This window comes from Meleagris gallopavo, chromosome 13 (genome assembly GCF_905368555.1).
Source record: "Meleagris gallopavo chromosome 13, MGAL_WU_HG_1.1, whole genome shotgun sequence".
Classification (NCBI taxonomy): Eukaryota; Metazoa; Chordata; class Aves; order Galliformes; family Phasianidae; genus Meleagris; species Meleagris gallopavo.
Genome location: NC_139416.1, coordinates 757134 through 779993, shown reverse-complemented (window position 1 = coordinate 779993; position 22860 = coordinate 757134). Strand labels below are relative to the sequence as shown.

Below are 22860 nucleotides of genomic sequence, written 5' to 3'. Positions count from 1 at the left end.
AGCACACAGCTGCTCTGAGCACGGAATTCTCCCAAGAGAAAGAACACAGAGAACACCTCTGTTGCCTTTCCACAACTAAGTCCCCAGGGCAGGGCTCACTGTTCTGAAGAGTGAAGATGCTGAGGCCTCCGAGGCTCCTATGCACCTTTAAAAGAAAGGAGGCAAATCCTGAACAGCTACTGGAGAATTCTGAAAAGCAGCTGGTCCTGACAACGAATAGCAGATAGACTGCCCTCAGCACACTGCTGGCCCAAATAAACTTGAAAGTGGGTGGGTGTGAGGAAGAAATATGAAGTTAGGCCCAAACCAGCTGCTTAGTTGCTGCTCCTGCGCATGCATAGCTGCTGGACAAAGGGCCAGGGCTCTGCATGGTGTGCAGCTTCTGTCAGCAGAACCACACGTGTCCTCAGTAGCGAGCCACAACCAAGGCAAAGCGCACACAGTCCCTTGGTATCCCCCTTATATCCCACTGCAAGTCCTGCAGCTGATTTATCAAAGGTAGAGAGACATAAGGCAAAGAGACTAGCACGCACAGGAATATATTACTGTCAGACCAGCTCTGCTAATACCTCATGGATGGAGGTGACAACGGTAAATTATGTAAAGGGAAATAAGAAAGCAGAGGGTAGAAAATAAGCCTGAGAAAACTAAGGCAGGAGGTGTCTGGCTCTTCACAAGCATCACCCTGTATTGAATCTATGAAAGTAATAGGTCAGTGACAGAGAGAAGCTTGGCTCCGCTCACCAAGCACACGATGGGGGTCTTTGGGGCAATTTCATCTTGAGCCAATGACAGTATTTATTTCAAGCAGAACCCAAACAGTGCTTTCTCATGCTCCACCTCCCACAGCAGATTTGGGAAAGCATACATCAATAAAGCCATAGCAGCATTTGATTTTGTTGTTGCTAATGTCTGTAAACTCTACAACCCACTGGAAACATTCCCCAGAATCCTCTTTGTGAAGCCCTTTGAACAGAATTCAGCTGCACCTTTCCAAAACAATTTATCAGCCCTTCCGCGGAGGTCAGCCTGAAGGTTGCTGATTTGGTTTGTGGAAGTGACTGTCATGCACTTGTAATGGGGATTGTCACACTCACCCTGAGAGTACTGCGTGCTGTCCCAGGCAGTCCACTGACATAGCAGTTGCCTGTTAAAGACAAACAGAGAACAAGACTAAATTACACCTGTCAGGTCAGCTTCTTAATCAAACACACAGCTTTGGGGAGGAGCTCGGGAAAACCTGCAAGCTTGTCTTCAAGGTACAAACAGCTCTAAGAGTCAAAACTGATATCTCTCAGGGGTGGCAGAAGTAACAGCCCTTAAAGGATCACGGATGGGTGACAGGATGCAGCAGTTGATTTGGGGATGCGGGACAGCGCAGAGAAAATATTCTTTTCTAGAGCAAACAGAAGACAAGATGTGGCAAACACCATTTCAGGCACTCGCTTCATTCTGACTGCTCTGGCAATCACTGCTTCATTGCATTCACTGCTGATTCAATCAGCAATCTCACATAATCCTTACTAATCAACCTCTGCTCCTGTTCAGGGGCTTTCTCAGCCTCTCTCCTGTTGCAGGGCCAGATTTAATTACATATGTACAGGAAGATAAAAGTGCGGCCATTTGCGTGTGGCTGGTCTCCAAACAAGGGATGGCTGAGAGGCATCAGAATTTACTCTTGTGTAGGAGGCTAAGAGAGAACTTAAGCACCATGAGGAAAAAAAACCGAAAAACAAAAAACCCAACCACCACAAAACAACTGTTTGAACGCCACCACCCCCCCCATTCAGAATGGGGCTGGATGATGGATGATGAGCTCGTTTACTTGCCAACAGAATAAAGGAAAATTTGATTTGAAAAGCCGTGCAGCTCGCCCCATAAACATAGATATGTCTTCAAAGCAGTTCTAAGCGTTCACAGCACAAAAACAGAACATGCCCCACATTCTTCAAGCTCACTGCTGTCATCTTCAAAGCTAACTCTGAAGGCTGAGCATGTCTCTGCTGTTGTTGGTGGCTCTGCCAACTACACTGAGCACAGATTCAACCAGATTTTGGGATGTCCCACAGCTGCTACTTACAAACAGCACTAAAATCAGACAACATGACAATCCTGCTCCATTTCAGTCACAGCTGCCAGAAGATTAACCATCATAAAGCCTGGTTTCTCCAACCACTCTGCAAACTGCCTGCCCAGCACAGGTGGAAGGCTGCATCACTTGCTTGCAAGTGGCTCAGCTGAGGGAGAGACACTGCACCATGGGGTTGTTCTTCACTGGGAGCAGAGGACTACAAGAAGAAGAGCTGTAGCTACACCCCACCAGACAATGTTTCACTACCTCTGCTACCCTCCTAGGCAGCAAATCTAGCCTTCCAGCAAGCTTTTCCTCATCCTAAAACTGAGACTCTACATAAGCAGCCAGTTTCTAAATCTGTAAATGGTAACAAGGTAATTCCAGCTTCCTAGATTTTCCTTGCAAAACAACAACGTGGGTTATTAAGTTTATTTTTTAAAAAATAATCACACAGGACAAGGAAGTTTTCCCAAATGATGCATATTTTTCTTGTGATGAATTAGAATGAGGATCACTGAAACCACTACTGGAACCAGAGCTTTCTCATGTGATGAAATGCCCGTCAGCTGCCACATTTCACACAGATTTGGCCATCTTTGCCCAAACTGGAATAACACCAGTCAATTTAAAGCAAGTGATCACTTTGTATACAAGTTTATTTCTCTAGTGTTGGCACCAGAATCTCATAAATCCTTATAAAGAGTTTTTAATAATGAGCATTGCTAAACTGTTTTTTCAGGCTCCAAACATCGTAAGACATAATGACTAATTAGAATGAAGTAAAAGCCTTCATGTATCAGGTTGCTACTATTTGGGTCACAAATGAAATCATTTCATGGCAAGATCTTTCCTATAATATTACAGTCTCTTATCCAGGCAACAAGAAAAATAAAAATAAAGCAGCTGTCAGACACATTTGATGTGCTTTGCATATTGACATGTCAGACTTCACAGCACAACTTTCCAGACAGGGGAAGTTGAAATGGAACAAACCAACCTGAAACTGTTGCTTTATCCTAAAACAACAATTGGACTAGCTAGAATTATAATTTATGAGTACCAGTTCTCTGAATAAGCACATCTGAAAACCACCTCTGAGCCCACAGTGCAAGCAGCATCTCAGAATTTCAAAGCTGACTGTGGCACTGCACCTGATTCCTGCCAGGCAAGCCAATGAAAACACCTTTTCATACCTGATCTTACATACATTTTGAATCTAGCCTTGTTATCTCTCTGAAGTACAACAGACCAACCTGATTTGCCAAGGCTTTCAAGAGCAGCAAATTCTCAGCAAGACAAACCCGCTGCCTGAGCAGCTGACCTCACTACTCACAGTGAGTTGCTGTGAGTGGTTTGCAGCTGGATGTGGTAAGCTGTATGCTCCTGTTAACAGCACAGACAGCCTGAGGAGAGCCTGCATGTCACATACCAGAAAAGCGTCAACTACTGCCTCTGTCAGTTTCTAAAGAAGGATGTCACCTGTAGCCAACACTGGCCCCAAGCTACTCTACCATTTTCAGCAAAAAGTGTTGGGTGCTGTAGCTTTCACACAACACTCTGGCATGGAAAATAAAAGTCACTTCTTGCAGACTTGTCACATCTTTGACTCTTTGGTGTTGTGTCTGTATTGTGGTAGGGATGTTGGAGACAGCATGGTCACCAGGCAGAGCTCAAGGTCTGTACAGAAGGTAATAATTGAGGTGTTTCAATTTCTCAAGCTCAGTTTTCCTATCTGCAGACTTCAGAGGAAAAAAAAAGAAAAAAAAAAGACCAAACCCAAATACGTAAATAAGTTCATCCTGAAACCAGCAGCCGAGCAGTCCTGGACACTGCAACTCTCTGGTTTCATGAGAGCACAGGCAGGTCAGAAAGATCACACCAGAGTAAACCAAAGCGACCAAAATACCAGTGGTTAGCCTCCCTGCTAATCATAGAATGGCCTGGGTTAAAAAGGACCACAGTGATCATCTCTTTTCAACCCCCTGCTGTGTGCAGGGTCGCCAACCAGCAGCCCAGGCTGCCCAGAGCCACATCCAGCCTGGCCTTGGATGCCTGCAGGGATGGGGCATCCACAGCCTCCTTGGGCAACCTGTGAACAGTGCCTCACCACCCTCTGGCTCCTCCTCATATCCAACCTAAACCTCCCCTGTCTGTTTCAAATCATTCCCCTTGTCCTATACTAAAGTATGCACCAGCACCACAGCAAGACTGCAACCAACTGCTGCAGAGGGTTCAAACACCTGTTCTTCCCCACTCCCCTCCCACATGCAAGTCATTATGAATAAGCAACCAAATCATGAGGCACATATCTCCTGAGCCAGATATAATCTGAATCTCCTATCTGGGGGTAAGTACCTTCATATCTCAGCTTCCTGAGAGCAAATCCTCACCAACAGACAGCTTTACACATTTCATCCAGGAGGAAAACAAAACCAACGTCAGACTTTTCAATGCAGAGCTGACAAGCTCTGTTGGCTTACAGAGGATAGGCTGGGTACAACGTGCAGGATGTAAGGGCTTGGCTGGGAATGGTGAGCACAGAGCTGGCACGTGAGGAAGAAAAGAAGATGACTGCAGACTTATTGTTTGTTTTCTAGGTTTCTTGGGCTCACCCACCAGGCTCAGCTCTGTGAGAGAAATGGCAATGCTACAACAAAATGTTTTTCCATAGAACGGTTTCTATGAGAGCACACGAGCAGAGCCTGAAGGGAGCGCTGCTACAACCTGCAAACACAAAGCCAGAGCTGGCCTCTCTGCTATTTCAACCCTAGCCTACTATTATCATAGATCATAGAATCACAAGGTTGGAAAAGACCTATAAGATCATCTAGCCCAACCGTCTTCTCATTACCACTGCTACCACAAGCACTAAACCAGATCTCGCAGCTCCTCATCCCGGCGCCTTTTGAACACTTCCAGGGACAGCGACTGCACCACCTCTCTGGGGTGGCCGCACTATACCCAGCAGCTCTACTGCAGCCAGCAAAGGAGCTGCGATGCTCTCAGAGGAGGAACGAGAAGAGGGGTGCGGGAAGTGGGAACGCCTGCTATAAGGCCTGGAGCAGAGCTGGAAAAAAAGGACACGCTTAGAATCAATACTGGAAATAAAGCGCCTCACGGATTAACGCGATTCCCCACGAACCGAACCAACGGCAGAAACACCCCAGACCCTGAGGCCGTTCGCTGTCCCTGCAGCCCGGCTTCGCAGCCCCGCACTGCGCTCCGAGGGGGGCACAGCGAGCAGGCCGTAGCGAGCCCTCCTCAGCAACCCCGCGCCCGCAGCCCTTCAGCCCGGCCCCAGCCGCCAGGCACAGACCGCACGGCACGGGCCCAGGGCCCGGAGCTCGCGCTGCTCCTCAGGGCCCGACCTGGGCGTCGCGGAACTCCACCACCACATTCTCGCTGCTCCAGCGCGCCGCCATCTTAAGCCGCCCCAGCAACGCCCCGACGCCGGCCTCGGCGGGGCGGGAAATGAGGCGGGACCCGGGGGACCCGCATGCGCACCGCGCGCAGCCACCCGCCGGGGGGCCGCTGGGATTTGTAGTCATTTAGCGTCCCCCTCCTCGCACAGCCCCCGGCCCGGCGCCGCAGGGAGGCGGTCGGGGTTCCGCGCGCAGAGCGCGGCGCGCAGCGGGGCCCACTTAGCGGCGTGCGCGGGGCCGGCGGGGCGCGGAGCCGCACCGCCCGAAGCGGCCGGGCCTTCTCGCCGCGCGAGGGGAAGGCCGTGCGGGACATCACGGGCCCCGTGCGGGAGCGGCGGTCGCGCCGCGCGGTCTCGGCAGCCGCCGCCGAGGCCCCGCGGCGGCCGGCAGCAGCGCAGGGGTTAAGGGCGGCGGGCCGGGGGGGGGCCGGGGGCGGGAGCATGCGTGCTGCCGGCCTCCATTGTCTCCGGCGCGGCGCCCAGCAGCCAAGCGGCGGCCGGCAACGAGGCCGGGCCCGGCGCAGCGCGCAGCCCCGCAGCCGCTGAGCCTCGCGGGAGGGGTCCGCCCGCCGCCCCCATGGGCCGCAGCTGATCGCCCGGCACGAGGGAGCCCCCCGCCCTTCCTCTCGGCCCCCCCCGGCTTCGGCGGTCTGCGGCGGGCCCGGCGGGGGGAGGATGCCCGGGGCGGGGATGGGTTTTCGCCCGTAGCTCCCCTCGCCCCCCCCACCCCCCCTCCCCTCCCCGTCCCTTCCCCCGCTTCCTTCCGCCGCCTCTCGCCGCCCGGCGCGGCCCCGTTCCCCGCGGGGGGGGCTGCGGCTCGGCTCCCTCCGGCCCCGCGCTGCCCATGGGGGGCAAGCAGAGCACGGCCGCCCGCTCGCGGGGCCCTTTCCCGGGGGTGTCGACGGATGACAGCGCCGTGCCGCCGCCGGGGGGGCCGCCCACCTTCGGCCATTACCGGGCGGGCGGCGGCGGCGCCATGGGGCTGCGCAGCCGCTCCGTCAGCTCGGTGGCCGGCATGGGCATGGACCCCGCGGCCGCCGGAGCCGTTCCCTTCGGGCTGTACGGCCGCGCGGCGGGGGAGGCCGAGCGGGCCCCGGGCGGCGGAGGGCCGGGGACCGACTCCACGTACGCCCATGGCAACGGTTACCAGGAGACGGGAGGCGGTCACCATAGAGACGGGATGCTCTACCTGGGCGCCCGGGCCTCGCTGGCCGATGCGCTGCCCCTGCACATCGCGCCGCGCTGGTTCAGCTCGCACAGCGGTGAGTGCCGGAGCCCCGGCCCCTTCCCTGCCAACCCTTGGTTTCTTCCCAGCTCCCCCTTTCCCTGATGTCGCTTGGCCACTTAATGCAGGTTCCCGCCTGCCCCGGATCCCTCCCGGCTCTGGCTTCCCCTATTTCCTACTAGCCCCAGTTTTCTCTGGCTTCCCACAGCCCCTGTTCTCCCCTTTCCCTGGATCGCTACAGCTCTGGTTTCCTCTTATTCTCCACTTCCCCTCTCTCCCTCCATCTGCTGCTTCTCTTCATCCCAGCTTCCCCCATTTTCCCCTAGCCCTCTCCTCTGACTTCTCCCAGTTCCCCCCCTTTCACCAATTCTCCCCAGCTTGCCCCTGCCCCACTTCCCCCTAGCCTTGGCTTCCCCCAGTTCCTACTAACCCCGGTTACCTCCTTCTCTTGCTCCACCCAGCTCTGGTTCCCCCCATTTTCCCTTCTCCCCTTCCCCTGATTCCCCCCAGCTTTCCCCAGTTTCTCCTGGCCCCTTTCCTACGTCTCCCCCCATCTTCCGGTTCCCCAAAGCCTCAGCTTTCTCCATTTTCTCCTCGTTCCCTCCCCTGGTTCCCCCCAGTCTCCCCTTCCCCCCATTTTCCCCTGGACCCTTCCCCTCACTCCCTCTCAACCCCAGCTTTTTCCCAGTTTCCCTTGGCCCTTTTTCCTCGTTCCTCCCAGCTCCTGGTTGCCCCCAGCTTCCCCACTTGTGGCCCTGCTGCCCAGTAAAGAACGTGGGAAGGAGAGCTGCCCTGCTTTGCTCAACCCTAAACGATTCCCCCTCTGCTCCTGGGGTAGGGGTTGGCACTGTGTGGTTGTGTCAAGGTCAAGGGAGGAGGAGGCTTACTGCAAGGGAGATGATTCTGGCCCTAGGGATGTGCCATCCTCCCAGGACTTGAAGGGGGAAGCAGAGGAGGTTGGTGTGAGGATGCTGGGGCTCGAGCCCTGGGTCTTGAAGACTGGCTAGAGCTCCTCGTGCTGCTTTTGGAACTGTGAGCAGGGGTGTCAGGAGGGACGGCAGTTGTCATGCCTCAGGTACTGGGAAAAGGCACACCAAAATGAGACATAGGAATTTTTCTCCTTTGTTTCACCTGGTAAAGGGCCAGGGAGAGGCTGGAGCGGGTTTCCTTGTTCCAGCCAGCTGGCACTGTTGTGATACCGAGGAGGAAGCAGAGGAGGAACTGCCTGCCTCGTGGGGCTGGGGAACCAGCTGGGTGATCCCTCAGGAAACGTGAGAGGCCGAGGGACGGGTGGGATTGCCCCCCACTAACCCCCAGGGCTTGGACGATGATGGGTGTCCCGGTGCCTGGGAAGAGCTGTGTGTGTGAGCAGAGCTGTGTCACTGACCCAGTTCTGGCTGGGCACAGGGAGCAAGGTGGGAGGTCCTCCCCTCCCTGCTGGCTGGAGGGAAGTCATTTCAGGGATGTCTCCTTGCGTTTCCTGGAACAGTGTGGGATTTCTCTCCCACCCGGTCTCTTTACTGCCTCTTCAAGTGTTCTCGACATATGACGTGGTCTGGGAATTTCATAATATGTCCTGGGACAGTGCCTCATTTTCAGGAAGGCCTGAAGCTGAACTAGTGGATGAGAGCAAAGTGCCAAGCAAGGCTCATGGGGCCTGTTTTCCTACATCCATCTTGGGCTTTTTCCCTTGTCCAGGCTCTGGGGGTGGCCTTTCTCAGAGCAGTGCAGAGCAGGATGCCGCAGGCACTGCTGATCCAGAGAAGCTGACATCAGGGACTCAAGCCCGAGTGCTCCTGCAAACTTTTCTGCTTCTGACCTTGTGCTGCTGTGCAGCATCCTTTGGGTATTCTGAGTGAGGAGAGCAGCTCTACTCCCTCCAGCCAAGCTTTGAGTGAGCCTGGTGCTCCTAGATGAAGGCTGCACCGCAGGAACACCTCATCACTGAGCTGTGTGTAGAGGTGGTTGCTCACAGGCTGTGACATTCCAGTGGTACCCCTCAAACTACAATGCCGAGAGGTGATGGTAAAAATAAGTCGACTGCAAAATGGAGTGAGCTGTTTGCAGCCCTGATGTGGATTGGTGCAATGATGGAGCCCACTGCCCTTGGAGAATCGCAGTGCCGGCGCGTGGGAGCTGCTGTGAGAGCCATGGGTCTCTCTGGTGCCTCTTTTGGGGCCCTCTGAGAGTGTTTGAGCTGCACTGAAGTGTGCACAGGCGGCAGTGAGAGCCATTCGGTCTGTGCCAAAGCCTCTCCTGGTGGTGTTTCTTCCCTTCTGCTAATTATTAGCAAAAGGATGCTTAACAACCGTTTGGAAAACTTGTTGGAGCTTATGAAGCTTCTGTACTCTTCTGCTTAGTGTAAGAGGTTAATGGATCAACTGGAGACTGTAAGGAGAGGGGAAGGAAGCCAGCTTAGGATAGCAGGAATGTTAGCAAACCTTCCATGATTGCAGCAGGGCAGGCTGGCAGCACGCGCTCCTTCCTTTTTCTTCCATCGACCTGCTCCACTCCATCAGCCCCAGAAAATGCTTAAGCAGCAGCGTGCTGGTAAATGGAGAGGAGCTTTGATGTTGCTGCGCGTGACTCTGCTCAGTCCAAAGGATGTCTTGAGGGTGGGGATGAGGAGACGCATGGGCACGGCAGGCTGAAGCAGGAGGATACGTGCCTGGGAAGTGTCTGTGCAGCCCATTCCACAATATGGGTCTGGAAGGAGGCTCCTGGCCCCGCTGCCGCCTGCCCTTGCACAGGGAGGAGGTAGCAGGGCTGCAGACCTCGGTGCTGCCTGTCAGCACATGAGGAGGACTCTCTCTTGGGCTTGTTCTTCCAGCAGTTTGGGGAAAGCACACCCTTTGGATCTCAGCAGGACAACGAGAAGCCTCTGGGGGGGCAAGGGGCTGTTGCTGTGGCACAGGGCCTGCAATAGTGGATGCGTGGGTGGGCTTGGCACCTCCTTGTTCTCTTTATCTGTGCTGCCAGGTCTGTGTCCCTCTGTCCCCCTCTCTGTGGGGACTGCACCTCCCTGGGTGAGTGGATCGCATTTCCTGATGGGGATTTTCCTAGGTGTGTTCTACCATTCAAGTGAGCTGCTCCAGATTGACCTGAAACTGCTCTGGGGTTTCTGTGTCTGCGTGGAGTTTTGTGCTTTGCACTGTTGGAAGATGACAAAGCAGCTTGTGCAACTTTGGAGCTCTCTCTTGGTTCCTGACCACCCTGCCCCTGCAGCTTTGTGATGGTGAGACCTCAGCAAAGCCCACACTGGGAGGAAGAATGCAGAAAAATGAGACGTGTGGCTCAACACCACATATCTCCTGGGTTATGTGGTTCTCTTAGTACTGCTCTTGTTACTCATCTTCATCAGAGGATCTCAGGGAGTTTGCAGAGGCTGTAAGTAGCTTAAAGTTTATCTGGAAATCCCTCTCATCGCCCAAAGCCCTTGAGTGTTGGAAGCTCCAGCAAATCCATATCTCCCTGTCAGCCAGCTAGCCCAGAGAAGTGCCTGGCTCATCCTCCTGCTGCAGTGCAATCAGGGGTAGCACACCGACAAAGTAAGCTGTTTGTCCTGGATGCCGGGAGCAAAAAGGGGATGAGGTCTCCTCTGCTCAGTGGGATGTTGCCTTCCAGCTGCTCTGCATCCTTTGCCAGGCAGGCCTGCAGCTGGGGATCAAGGAGGAAAGAAGCGTTAAGTGGTGTTGGATCCAGCCCTGGGGAAAGGACTTGCTAGAAGAAGAGCTGAAGATGGATGGATGGATGCCCTGGCAAGTGGCACACCTGTGGTGCGTCCATGCTGATTGTCTCGCCAGTGCTTAATGACCCTAGCTCAGGAGCTCTGTACACCAAAAAAGGAAAGCTTTATTCTAACTTGCTCATCAGCAAGCTGCTGGAGGGAGGCCGTGCTCAGCTATGGCTTTCCTGCCACCATCTCCTCAAGAAGCGAGCATCATGCATGCTGCCCTTCACATCTGCAGAAACCTGCTGTGGCAAACCTGGTTTTGCCAGTGGAAATTTCCAGAGGAGGTGCTCCTCAGACTGTCTTCCTGTTGGTGTGGTGCTGGTGTCTGTGGGGGAGGCAGTGCAGGAGCGGTCCTGACAGCCCCCCAGGCCAGCAGTATTCAGCAGGAGAGAGCTGGGGACGGGACAGCTCTGCTGGAAGAAAGCCTGGAATACCAGAAGGCAGGAAATTGAGGCATGGCTTTTATGCACGCTAGCAGCCTGGAGATGAAGATAAGTGTGTCAGTGTTGGCATGGTGCGTGAGCAGCCAGCAGCAGTTGTTATCCCCCAGCTCCACAGCGTGAGCCCTGCAGAGTCCCCTGGCTGCTGTGCCCGGGCACTGCTTAGCATGCTGCTAGCAGGCTTGGCTGGGCTCGTTCCCCTCTAACCCTGCGTGTAAATCAGAGCAGGAGAGCTGCGTGCCCTCCCTCCGTCTGTGTGCTCCAGAGATGCAGGAGCGATGCTCTCGTGTTCTCGGGCTGACCCACTTCCAGCCAGGATTGTCTTCCTGGCCTGTGACGTAACTTTATCCCATACTCGTTTGTTTTGCTGACATGTTTGTTCCAGCAAACAACCGTAAAGGCTTCTCTTAGTTATTAATGCACTGTTAGGGTTCCCCTCCCTCATCTGCCGATCAATTAATGTGGACATCTTTGGTAGAGGAGTGGGCCTGGGGCTGGCAGCCGGCCAGCAGGGCTCTGAGGATCACGGGAAAATGCTATTAAATCCTGAAAAAAAATCATTTGGGGAGAGGTTTAAAAAAAAAAAGAAAAAAAAAAAAAAAGTATTTTCCTTTCCAAGGTAATCTGCTGTGTGCCAAATCAGGTGGCAAATTTGGGTGTCTGCAGGGTGCATCTCACCCTGCTGCTGTGCTGAAAGCCCAGGTGTGCTGGAACCCTTTTTGAATGAATGTAACCAGGCGTTTTCCCGATTCTCTCAAAAATGGAAATCCACGAGAACCGGTGAGCGATTCACAGGAGCAAATGTGGCTGCTGCAGGCAGCACCCGAGGAGGCCCTGAGCGCTGCAGAAGCCCCGTGGAGCTGCAGCTGCAGGAAGCTCTGTGCCTGGGGCCTCTCGTGCTGCTGCGCAGCGTTTCCGTGGGCAGAGCCCGGCCACCCGTGTTTCCTGCCTGCAGGGAGGGGAGCGTTCCTTCTGCTGCGTTCCAGCACTGGCTCAGGAGAAAATTTGAGAGGTTCTGTCGCCTGCTGAGGCTTCTGCAGGGGCTGGGGCTTGGGGCTGGCTCCCTGCTCCTTCCCCTCCTGCCCCTGGTGCTGTTGGGTGGCTGTGGAGCAGGACCAAGGGGGAGTTCCAGGCTGCTCACGCAGCTGTGGGCCTCTCGCTCGCAGCGGAGGAGTGAGACCACGTGCTCTGCGCGGTGGCCTTGCAGGGGAGCAGTGGAAAGATTGACCCTTCTGCTGATTTTAGCAGGAATTTCCGAGGGCTGAGCTTCCCGTCCAGCTTGCTGAGGCCATACTGGTGACAGAGGGGCTATCCCCTACCAGGCAGAGCAGTGGGACTGGGCCAGGCCTTGCTGAGGCACCACAGCGTGAGGAATTGAACCGAAGCGGCTCAGCAGTGTTTCCATCCCTGGCAGGAAGGCCGACGTGACAACAGTGGTATTTTTAGAGGCCCAGCTGCCTGCAAGGCACGAGGAGGAACGCAGCAGCGGGGGATTTGTAAGGGCTTCTGCCTGTGCCTCCAGCCTGTCCCTCTCCCTAGGGTCTGATACCTCCTCCCATGCAACCCCAAGCACTCAGCTGGTAGCAACCGTGCGCCCAGGGTTGGTTTGGATGAGTTTTGGGCCCCACGGGTGCTGGGGAGCAGGGAGCAGCTCTCTGGGGGCTCAGGTTTGATGCCTGGGGGCTGGGAGGCAGCCAGGAAGTCCCATGTCCCCCACGGCCATGTGTTTCTGGCGGCTCTGTGGGCTTAAAGCCTGGAGAAATTGGAGTCTGATACAGTATGGCTTTGGGGGTGGGTTTTTGGAGAAGGCTATTAAGGGAAAACCTGCATCTCTTGTGGTGATGGAGTAATTCATTTGGGAGCCTGGCTTTGCTGGTGATGGAGTTGCATTTTGTTGGAAGTGCTGCAGTGGAATGAGATCCACCGTTCAGACCATCCATTGCAAGTCTCTGTACAGCTGTAGCTGAAGAGGATGAGGGAAGGCTGTCCTTGTCCGTGTGGCTTAAATTCCCGTCTGGAGGGAGGTGGAGCTGCCCTTCTGCCTCGGGTGCTGTGGGGGGGCTTTCTGTGGGGCACAGAAGTGCTGTCCTGGCTGCTGTGTGGCGGCTTGAGCCCATCACTGCCTCGCAAGGTGATGCCTTGCTGGTGGTGCTCACAGGCAGCCCATCTCCTTCACATGTGAAATATTCTGGAGGCAAAAAGCAGTCTCTCGAGCTGGCCTTTGGATGCAGGACTCCTCTGCTTCGCGTTGCTGTTCTGGGGAATGCTAAAATTAGCTGTGTGCTACTCCTTAGGCAGCCTGTTCCCAGCACTGAGGGTGTTCCTGCGGTAGCACAGAGCTGGCTGGGAGGCAGGGGGACTGCAGGCTGCAGTTCCAAGCCCACGCTGGAGGGAGCATAGCGTGCGGTGCAGGAGGGAGATCCCACCTGTGACATCAGGACTTAGGTTTGGCAAGTGTGATTGCAGCCACAGAAGAGCTTCTGTGTGCACTGCCACCCGGCATCTCTGCTGCGTGTCCCACCTCTGCCCCCCAGGAAGGTGGGATGCTTCCTTCCCACGCTGGCCCTGCCCTTCTGGCTTTCTGCACCTCCCCACGGCCATGAATCAGGAGGAAGGACGCCTGCACAGCCCTTAGGAACAAGGCCGGAGTGCTCGGCTCCTTCCTACCTATGTGCCCCTGCTTGCGTGCACCCCGTGCTGCCACCCACACCACCATGGCAATGTGGGCACACAGCACCCCGTGTCCTGCGGGGCTGTGCCGGGTGGGCACTGAATCGGGGGCTTCTTTAGCCACCTGTCAAAGCGGTTTTGGCGTTCACTTGTTAGGGAGGAGCTGAACCAAGGGTGCTTTTCAGTTCTTTGGCTGTTCCCGTGTCACATGGGAAGCTGTGGCTGGGTGTTACACACCAGCCTGTAGGCCGGAGGTCAGTGAGGTGTCACATCCCCAGTGGGACCCAATAGTTCTCTCGTTTCTCCTGCCTGGCCACATCCTCACCTGATGTGGGGCAGCTCACTTTGATTGAAAATGTGTCTTTGCCCTCCCAGAGCTCTAGGGTGATGTGGTGGTGCTTTGGGCACTGTCAGTGTTAACCACGGGGCTTTTTCAGTGCTTTTAGGTCCTGCTGGAGGCTTCAGAGGTTCCCAGCTCCGCTCTGCCTGGCTCTCTAAAATTAACCGTGTAACCTTCCTAAAAATACTCTGAGGGCACCAGCCCCTGGAGGGCCACGAGTGCTGCTTGCTCATGGTTTCTAGAGCGAGCCATTGGAGAGATGAGGTCACCCAGCAACGCGTGCCTCGCAGCCCTAGAAAGCCCTTGTCTTCCTCAAAGCCTCCTGCAGGATGCCTTGTCCTCAGACCCCGTGCTGACGGGGTGCAGTGGGATCCCGTGCCATCCATGCCAGGATTGGTGCTGACAGCCCATCCTGCATCACAGAGGCCTCCCCTGAGCCTCCCAGTGGGAGGAATAGCTGAGCCCTTCCCCTTCTCTTTTTTGAGGTGTGTGGGAGGAGGACGGGAAGAGCTGCAGGAGGAGGAGGAGGGAGGGAGCTGAATTTTCCATGAGCAGCTGTCTAAACGTCATCTCCTGTGTTGCTCGGGTTGGCGGCTCCGGCAGGATGGATTAACGAGGGTTTTGGGGAAAGCAGTAAATAGCACAACCCTGCACGGGGGGCGGCTCCGAGCCCCAGCATCCATCTCAGCATCTGGAATGCAGGCGGATGCTCCAGCATGGTGCTGGAACCCGTGCAGAAACGGCCCCAATGGCTCCGTCCACCTGCTCCCCAAAATGTCACCTGGCAATGGGATGAAGCCCTTTCCCTGTGGGTCGCTGTATCTGCAGCTCGGCCCCTCGTGGAGCCCCTTGCCCACGTTTGGGGCCAGCTGTCCACCTCAGGGACCCCCGAGAGCATCGCCTCTGCCAGCTGCTCTCACCATGCCAAGCATTTGTGCCGACAGCTGGGGTGCAGAGCAGCCCCTACCCTGCAGCCTAGTTGTGCTCCTTGCTCTGCTCCAGACGAGGGGATTCGTGCCTTTTCATGATGTTTTTTATGTCGTTTTTCTCCCCATCTCATAAAACGTAGAGTTAGGAGTATCCTTGGCCCAGCCCAGTGCCGTTCAGGGGCCTCTCCCTAGGGTTTATGCCCTACATTTGTGCAGCACCCTGTGTCCTTGCCGTGGGGTCACAGTGGGAGGGCTGCATGCCTCTCTTTGCCCTCCTCACATGTCTCAGAGGGTGCTGCTGGATCTGGGGCAGCCGTTGAAAATAGCACATCAGCATGGAACAAAAGGGGGGACCGCAGCTTTGCTGGTGCTAGTGCTGGAGAAAATGAGGTCTAACGGAGATGTGGCCCTTCCTGGCAGCTTGCTCCAGTTCAGGAGTCACTGAGCGGAGCCGCCCGGGGACGTCACGGCTGACAATGGGGCTGGTGCAGGAGGGACGGGGCTGGCAGTGCCCGGTTCAGCTGGGGACGGGAACGCATCCCACACAGGGAGCGGGCTGGGAGGCTATCTGAGCCCTCGCTATAAATACACCAGCAGAGTAAACACTCAGGAGAGGAAAAAATGCTATTTAAGCCAATGGGTGCTGGCTGCCACGAGGTTTGAATTGGTCAGGGGTAAATTTAGGCTGATGATGAGATGGCAGATTGTGATGGGCTCCCGGCTGCGGCCCCTCCAGCTCTGGCCTGGGATCCTTTGAGGAAGGGGGTGCAGTCCATGGTTACCTCTGCCGCTAACGAGTGCTCAAGTGCGAGGCATTCTCTGCCCCTCTGAGCTCCCTCCTTTCCAAGGACCCCAAAACCCCCCAGTCCCATCCACTTGGAGGCAAACAGGAACTCAATTTGTCCTCATTTGTGTACGTTCCCTTTCTTTCCTGTACAGGCTTTGCATATATATGAAAAAAGCTCTTAAGCGACACTGCAGTCAAACCTGATCTGCTTTTAGAAGCCGGGTCCTTATGTTACCCTCTCCATCTCTGCAGGCAGGGATTGCTCGGCATTCTGGTGCAAACCCACGGCAATGGCTGCACGCCTTGGGCTACATCTGCTCAAGCTCAGGGCTGAGCACGGAGTGCAGGAGCCCGGGGCACCTGCAGCTCGTTGGGGTTCTGCTCCCGGTCACAGCCGTGTTGCTCACAGCCGCGTGTGCGTGCTGTAAGGCAGAGTGGCCACGGGGTGCTGAGCTGGGTCCCTGTGTTAGGAGGTGCCTCTGAGGAGCTGGAAGGATGCAAAACCATGGTCTTGGTGAGCAGAGAAGGGACAGCATTGGAGTGGGCTTAGAGAGGGATGGGGAGAGCGGTGAGCCATGCTGTCATTGAAACCAGAGCCCAGAGGACCCGGCAGAACTCAGGGTGATGTTGGGGGCCTTGGGGATGTGGAATGGCCGCAGGCGCCTCCTGGGTGGACAGAGCTGGCTGTCATGGGGGGGGGACACGTCCCCGGGTGCTGCGTGCTCCTCGCCCTTTAATGCCTGGGAGCAGCTGGGGCCACGTGTGCTGCACCCTGGCTGGCTCCCCTGCCCTCTGCGCAGGGCTGGGGGACGAGCAGCACGCCGGCTGGGTGGCTGTCCCTGTGCTGGCTCTGCGGAGCACCCAGTGCAGGATGAGCGTGCAGCCGGCAGGCGCAGCGTGGGGGCAGTGGCACCATGCAGGTGGGGGACCCTCCGTGCTCCCTGGGATGCGGTTGCGCTCTCCTTCCTCCCCCCCGGCTCAGGGCTCTTCCCTCTGCTCTCCTTCCAGGTTTCAAGTGCCCCATTTGCTCCAAATCCGTGGCTTCTGACGAGATGGAAATGCACTTTATCATGTGTCTGAGCAAACCTCGTCTCTCCTACAACGGTAAGGGCTGGGGTGGGCACGGTGTCCTGCCAGCATGGGGACGCTGTGAGCAGGCAGGAGGTGCAGGCTGGGGCTGCAGCGTGCCAAGAGGGCTGCGCTCCAGCCACTTGCTGTGTCCGCTGCTTTTCCTTGGGACCCTTCGTAGCACAGCACTGTGCTGCTCGCTACAGTGTGCCGTGCCCAGCGGGGCCGTGCCGTCCCGGTATCCTGCCCAGCAGGGGTGAGGGCAGGTGGGGAGAAGCCCAGCTTAGTGGGGAATGTGGGGATGAGCCTCGCCCAGGGCAGGGACACAATACCCCTGTCTCACCGGTGCTCTCTTCTCCAGACGACGTGCTGACCAAGGATGCCGGGGAGTGTGTGATCTGCCTGGAGGAGCTGCTGCAGGGGGACACGATAGCCAGGCTGCCCTGCCTCTGTATTTATCACAAAAGGTACGTGGGCACAGGGAGCCGTGGTGGCCGGGAGGTAGGGGCAGCCCTGGACTCGGCACCGAAGCTAACCTGCTGTCTTCTCTCCAGCTGTATAGATTCCTGGTTTGAAGTGAACAGATCTTGCCCAGAGCATCCTTCCGATTGACCTGCTGGGCGTGCTTGCTGACTTCTCTCTAAGGTGAGCCCACAGTGGGGTGGAGAGTGGGGGTGAGAAGGGGTGAGTAGGGGTAGGGGTGTGTGAGCCGGCCGTGGTGCCGTGCACGCTGTGCTGACGTGGCCTCATCTCTTCTCAGGGCACCTTGCTACCTGCTGTACCTCCTCTCCCCGTCCCTCCCGCCCCGCCTGGACTTTTGGGCTGACGTTCAATTCCTCACAGACGACAAAAACTCAAACAAAAGAAACAACCAACTGGAAACTTGAACCCATTCGGGACAACGGCGAATTTTTTATTTTTTTATTTTTATTTTCCGTCTTTTTTTTTTTTTTTTTTAATTTAAACATTAGGAAAAAAACAACCAACCAACCAACCGCAACACCAAACCTTGGAACATCCAGGAGAGACAGTGTGAGAAGAGCAAAGCGACCCGCTCTCCCTGCAGCCACGAGGAGGGATCCAGCACCGAGGGAGCCGCCGTCCTCGGCCCAACGCTGCCATGATGTTTGGCTTTTCTCCCCGCGTGGAGCGGCGCTGCCGGGGACAGCGGCCAAACGGAGCACGCGGCACTTCTCACCGGGCTCGCCTGGCGCCCGCGGGCTCTGCTCGGTTTTTGCACTGACTACATGGGAATTTCCTCCTCTCTCCCGTCTCCCTTTTGGAGATCTCCAGCCCGGCCCTGGCAGCGCGTGATGGGGACTCTGCCCCACGCCGGGAGCGGGGCCGCCGCTCTGCCCCATAGCGGGGTCTGTCTTTCAAGTGTTTACAATGAGAAAAAGAAAAAAGGAAAAAAAAAAACAAAAACAAAACAAAAACAAAAAACAAAAAAACAAAACAAAACAAAAAAAACAAAAACAAAAAAAAACAAGAGAAAACCGACAAAACCAAGAAAAAAAAAATAATATTAAATGAAGCTTCGTGTTGACTGGCGTGTTCTTCGATTTGAGCTTCCCTGCCCCGGTGATGTTTACAGACTGGTCACTCTTTAACTCAGCTATAACCACTCAGAGACTGGACAGCTGCAGCATCCCTGCCCCCCCGCCGTTGCCAAAACCTCCCCTCCCTCCCATCGCCTTCGGGCCGAACCCTTTGAGGAGGGGACCTGGGGGTCCTCCTTGGGCCCCGCCGGCAGCCGGCAGGTGAGGACCCCCTGTTTTATGGCCGTGCCCCCATCCCCGTCCCCTCCTGGCGCGGCGGGTGCATTGTCGTTGGTGAGACCTCCCCTGCCGGTGGCCGTGCCCCCGCGGGAAACATTTCTGTATTTATATATTAAAAAAAAAAAGGGGGGGGAAACGAGTTCAGAGCTTGGGGGAGCTTCCTTCATTAGTCAAGGTGTTTTGATATGGTATTAAAACAATGTTCAATAAAATATTCACTGTTATTTTATTTCACTGGCATTCTTGGTGAAGCGGAGAACTGCTGAGGGGGTACCAGAGCCCCCTTCAGCTCCTCAAAAAGTGGGAGGACGGGTGGATGCGCTGTGCCTTGCTGCGGGTCGGGGCGCTCACAGCACCTTGCCGGGGTTCATCAGATGGAGGGGGTCCAGCGCGTCCTTGATGCGGCGCATGGCCGCCAGCCCCACGGCACCCCGCTCCTCGCGCAGCAGCGCCCGCTTGCCCAGCCCCACGCCGTGCTCCCCGGTGCAGGTGCCGCCCGCAGCCAGCGCCCGCCTGGGGACAGGGACACAGCTGTCATCGTGGGGCCGTCCTGGGAGCCCCGTGCCCACCTGGTGCTTTGGCCCCACCTGCCCAAGCGCTCGGTGAAGTCATGCACGCGCTGCGCCTCATCCGGGTCGTCGGCACAGAAGACAAGGATGCAGTGGAAGTTACCATCACCTACGTGTCCCACCATGGGGCCTGTGGGGATGGGGGTGAGCGGGGCTTGGGGCACGGTGCCCAACAGGGAGTGGTGGTGGTGGTGGTGCTCACCAGTGAGGCCGGAGTCCTGCAGGTCCCGCTGGGTCTCCAGCACGACGTCAGGCAGGCGGGAGATGGGCACGCAGACGTCAGTGGAGTAGCCCTGGGTGGGCATGGCTGGATGTGGTGCTGGGAACGGGCTCAGGGATGGGGACAAAGAGGGGACACGGCGCTGCCAGACCTCACCTGGCAGCCGGGCCGCAGGGCCAGGGCTGCGAACCAGGCGTTGTGCCGTGCAGCCCAGAGCCGCTCACGTTCCTCTGGTGCTTGTGCCCAGGACAGGACAGAGCCGCCATGCAGCTGCACCAGCTCCTCTGCGGTGGTGGGAGACGGCGAGTGATCACAGCAGCTGCCAGTCACCATGCTGCACCCAGGACCCCACCGTGCCCCCACCACGGGCAGCCCTCCCCAAGCCCAGATCCCCCCCTTCCCCATCTCTGTCCCTACCCGCCTGCTGCTGCTGCTCAGCCAGGCCGCGCTGGGAGCCGTGCAGCTCCAGGAAGAGCATGGCCACCTCGGGCAGCTCCAGCCGACTGTAGCGGCTGCAGGCGCCCGCCATCACCTCGTCCAGGAGCTCTGCAGGGAGGAGGCAGCTGGGGACGCCGCTGAGGTTGTCCTGTTCCCATCCCCAGTCCCTCCCTGTCTCCATCCCCATCCCATCTCCACACTCCTTCCCATCCATGTACCATCCCCATCCCATTCCTGTCAGTGTAACCATCCTCATCCTGTTCCTTTCCCATCTGCATCCTTGCTACTTCTTGTCCTGTCCTCATTTCGTGCAAATCTCACCTATGTCCCCATCTCTCACCATCTCCCAGTCCCATGCCTATTCTCAGTGCATAGAATCATAGAATATTTTGTGTATGAAAGAACCTTAAAGGCCATCTGCTCGCACTCCCTGCGCTGAGCAGGGACACCCACAGCTCCAGCAGTGCTCACAGCCCCGTTCCCTGACCTTGGCTGTCTGCAGGGATGGGGCAGCACCAGCTCTGTGTGCAGCCTGTGCCACTGCCTCACCGCCCTGAGTATGAAGAACTTCTTCCTTAGCTCCAATTTGAATCTCCCCTCTTAGTTTGAAGCCATTTCCCCTTGTCCTATCAAAACACACCCCACTAAAGTGTCTGTCCCATCTTTCTTACAGCCCCTTTAGATACTGAAAGGCCACTGTCAGGTTTCCCGATCCCCATCCCTGTTATCATCCCCCTCTCGTCCCCATCCCATCCCATCCTGTCCCCATCCCACCCCCTCTCTCCCAGCAGCACCCACCAATGCGTGCCACAGGCACGGCCGCCTGCAGCACCTGCACGGTGCAGCCCACAGCATCCCGCACGCTGGGGAAGGTGCAGGCAGCGGAGATGACAGCCTCAGGCAGGGGGTGCAGGCGCAGCGTCGCCTGCGTCAGGAAGCCCAGGGTGCCCTCGGATCCCACAAACAGGGAGGTCAGGTCGTAGCCAGCCGCGCTCTTCCTGTGCAGGGAGAGGTGAGCGGGTGCCGGGCATCCCGGCCCATGGCCCCATCCATCACCCCATACCTGGCGCTGCGCCCGGGCCCGGCGGTGTGCAGCAGGCTGCCGTCCGGCAGCACCACGCGCAGGTTGAGCACGTTGGGCCGCATGGTGCCGTAGCGCACGGCGTTGGTGCCAGAGGCGCCCGTGGCCGCCATGCCGCACAGCGAGGCGTCCGCCCCGGGGTCTGCGGTAGTAGCAGAGGACCCAGTGTGCCCGGGGGTCAGCGGCACCACCAGCACGTGGCACCCCTGGGGCCGGGAACCCCTGGGACCCTGCCACCCCCAGCCCTTGTGCACCCCCACCCCACGCCTGCCTCTATTGCACCAAGCACTCCCCACAGCACCCAGCTCTGCGGGCACCCCCAGCATCCCTAGCAGCCCAGCCCTGCCAGCACACCTTGTCTCGTGGTACCGCTGGCCCCGTGGGCATTTCCATCCACCCCAGTGCTTCCAGCACCCTTGGTCATGTGGGAAAGCCCAGTGCTCCCCATCAGCCCCAGCCCTCCCAGTGTTCCCAGCAATACTGGCCGTATGTGCCCACAATAAATAAAGTCCCCAAGCAGCCCCAGCCATCCCAGCACTCCCAGTGCTTGCAGTACCCTTGGCTACATAGGCAACCCCAGTGCTCCTAGTGCTCTATGTGCTCCCAGTTCTTCCCAGCAGCCCCAGCCATCCCACTGCTCCCAGTGCTCCCAGCACCCCTGGCAATACGGACAATGCCAGTGCTTCCAGTCCTCCCAGCACTCCAAGATCTCCCCAGCCATCCCACAGCTCCCAGTGCCCTTGTCCCTATGATATGGCTTCCCAGTGCTCCCAGTGCTCCCAGTACCATTAGCTACATGGAATATGCCCATGCTCCCAGTATCCCAAGATCTCCCCAGCCACCCCAGTGCTCCCAGCACCCTTGGCCCTATGGAATATCCCAATGCTCCCAGTATTCCAGGTTCTCCCCAGACACCCCAGTACCCCCAGCACCCTTGGCCACACGGGCAACCCCAGTGCTCCAAGAGCTCCAAGTTCTCTGCAGCCACCCCCAGCCCTCCCAGTGCTCCCAGCACCGCAGTCCCCATGGGAAACTCTGGCATCCCAGTGTACCCAGCGCTCCCTGCACCCTTGGCCACATGGACAAACACAGGGCTCCAAGTTCTCCCCACATCCCCCACCATCCCATTGTTCCCAGCATTCCCAGTGCTCCCAGCACCCCAGACCCCTCGATCCAGCCCTGAGTGTCACCCCACGCTGCCCAGCACCCCCAGTACCGACAGGGAACCAGAGCCCAGTGCCACGCAGATGGGCATTGAGAGCCTTGCGGGTGACGCCGGGCTCCACCGCCACCGAGAAGTCCTCAACGCTCAGCTCCGAGATGGCGGCCATGCGACTCAGGTCGAAGCAGACACCGCCCTGGCACAGCACAGCATGGCACGGGCAGCAGCAGGCGGTGGGGGTGTTGGGGGGGCTGGGGGCTGCGTACCTGCACGGCGTTGACACCGCCCTCCAGGCCGGTGCCAGTACCAAAGGGCACCATCGGCACGCGGTGCTGGTAGCAGAGGGCCACCATCTCCTGCAGCTGCTCCACGTCTCGGGGCCACACCACGGCGTCGGGGGGTGCGCACCTGGTGTGGGGCACAGCGCTCATCGCCGGCCCCAAGGCGCAGCACGGCCCCACGGTGCTGCCCCCAGCCCCACCTGTGCATGGACTCATCGTGCCCGTGCTGCTGCCGCACCGCTTCCGCCACCGAGACGTTGGGATCCCCCGCCACGGAGCGCAGGGCCTGCAGCAGGCCAGGGGGCAGCGGGTGCTGCGGGAGGGGGTCCTGTCAGCAAGTGGTCAGGGTCAGCGTGTGACCCCTCACAGCCCCCGTCACACCCACCTGGCTGCAGCACCCGCGCCGTCCCACGGCCCACACCAGCTGCAGCGCGTGCCGCAGGGCCATGTTGGGCCTGGAGCTGTGCCCGGGGCTGCGCATGGCTCCGTGTTCCCCAGTCCCCTCCCGCCCAGCGTTAAGGTGGCTCCAGGCACTGAACAGAGGCCTGCACAGCGTTATCTGACCGCAGCCACACGGCCCTGCCCTGCGCGTCGGGGTCAGAGAGCAGCGCTGCTCGCCTGGTGGGCCCCACAACATTACAGCC

The 22860-nt window shown here is 57.5% G+C and overlaps 3 protein-coding genes across 8 annotated transcripts in view; 1 reads left to right on the top strand and 2 right to left on the bottom strand.

Annotated features, from left to right (window-relative positions):
* The window catches only part of WDR59 (WD repeat domain 59), a 48833-nt gene extending 43092 nt beyond the window's left edge, over positions 1-5741 (bottom strand). For 2 of the 4 annotated variants that reach the window (XM_010717911.4, XM_085235225.1), the window contains exons 1-2: positions 5443-5741; positions 1098-1147 (exon numbers count right to left, since the gene is read on the bottom strand). In XM_010717911.4, coding sequence (XP_010716213.2) covers positions 1098-1147; positions 5443-5622 — 230 coding nt within the window. In that variant the 5' untranslated portion in view covers positions 5623-5741. Of the gene's footprint in view, positions 1-1097; positions 1148-1240; positions 5364-5390 lie in introns of those variants that run through there. The other 2 variants (XM_085235223.1, XM_085235226.1) reach the window with 2 other exon arrangements.
* A 177-nt stretch (positions 5742-5918) lies between these two features.
* On the top strand, positions 5919-18694 carry ZNRF1 (zinc and ring finger 1). 2 transcript variants are annotated; one of them, XM_085235228.1, is made up of 5 exons: positions 5919-6757; positions 16628-16723; positions 17049-17154; positions 17242-17332; positions 17448-18694. In XM_085235228.1, exons 1-4 carry the CDS (start codon positions 6340-6342, stop codon positions 17297-17299), a joined length of 678 nt encoding a protein of 225 aa, XP_085091354.1. In that variant the 5' UTR covers positions 5919-6339; the 3' UTR covers positions 17300-17332; positions 17448-18694. The 2 variants fall into 2 exon arrangements, with proteins under 2 accessions (XP_085091354.1, XP_010716218.1); XM_010717916.4 differs by lacking the exon at positions 5919-6757 and adding an exon at positions 7363-11905.
* LDHD (lactate dehydrogenase D) lies at positions 18673-22755 on the bottom strand. Of its 2 annotated transcripts, none has more exons than XM_019619693.3 (11): positions 22602-22755; positions 22417-22529; positions 22202-22343; positions 21990-22131; positions 20756-20915; positions 20491-20690; positions 19672-19800; positions 19411-19538; positions 19237-19327; positions 19053-19164; positions 18673-18978 (listed from the first exon to the last, which is right to left on the bottom strand). In XM_019619693.3, the coding sequence occupies exons 1-11, from the start codon at positions 22695-22697 to the stop codon at positions 18813-18815; spliced, it is 1479 nt and encodes a 492-aa protein (XP_019475238.2). In that variant the 5' UTR covers positions 22698-22755; the 3' UTR covers positions 18673-18812. The 2 variants fall into 2 exon arrangements, 1 of the variants encoding a protein (XP_019475238.2); XR_014886196.1 differs by having other exon boundaries at positions 18839-18978; positions 19237-19341.
* Positions 22756-22860: the final 105 nt, after the last annotated feature.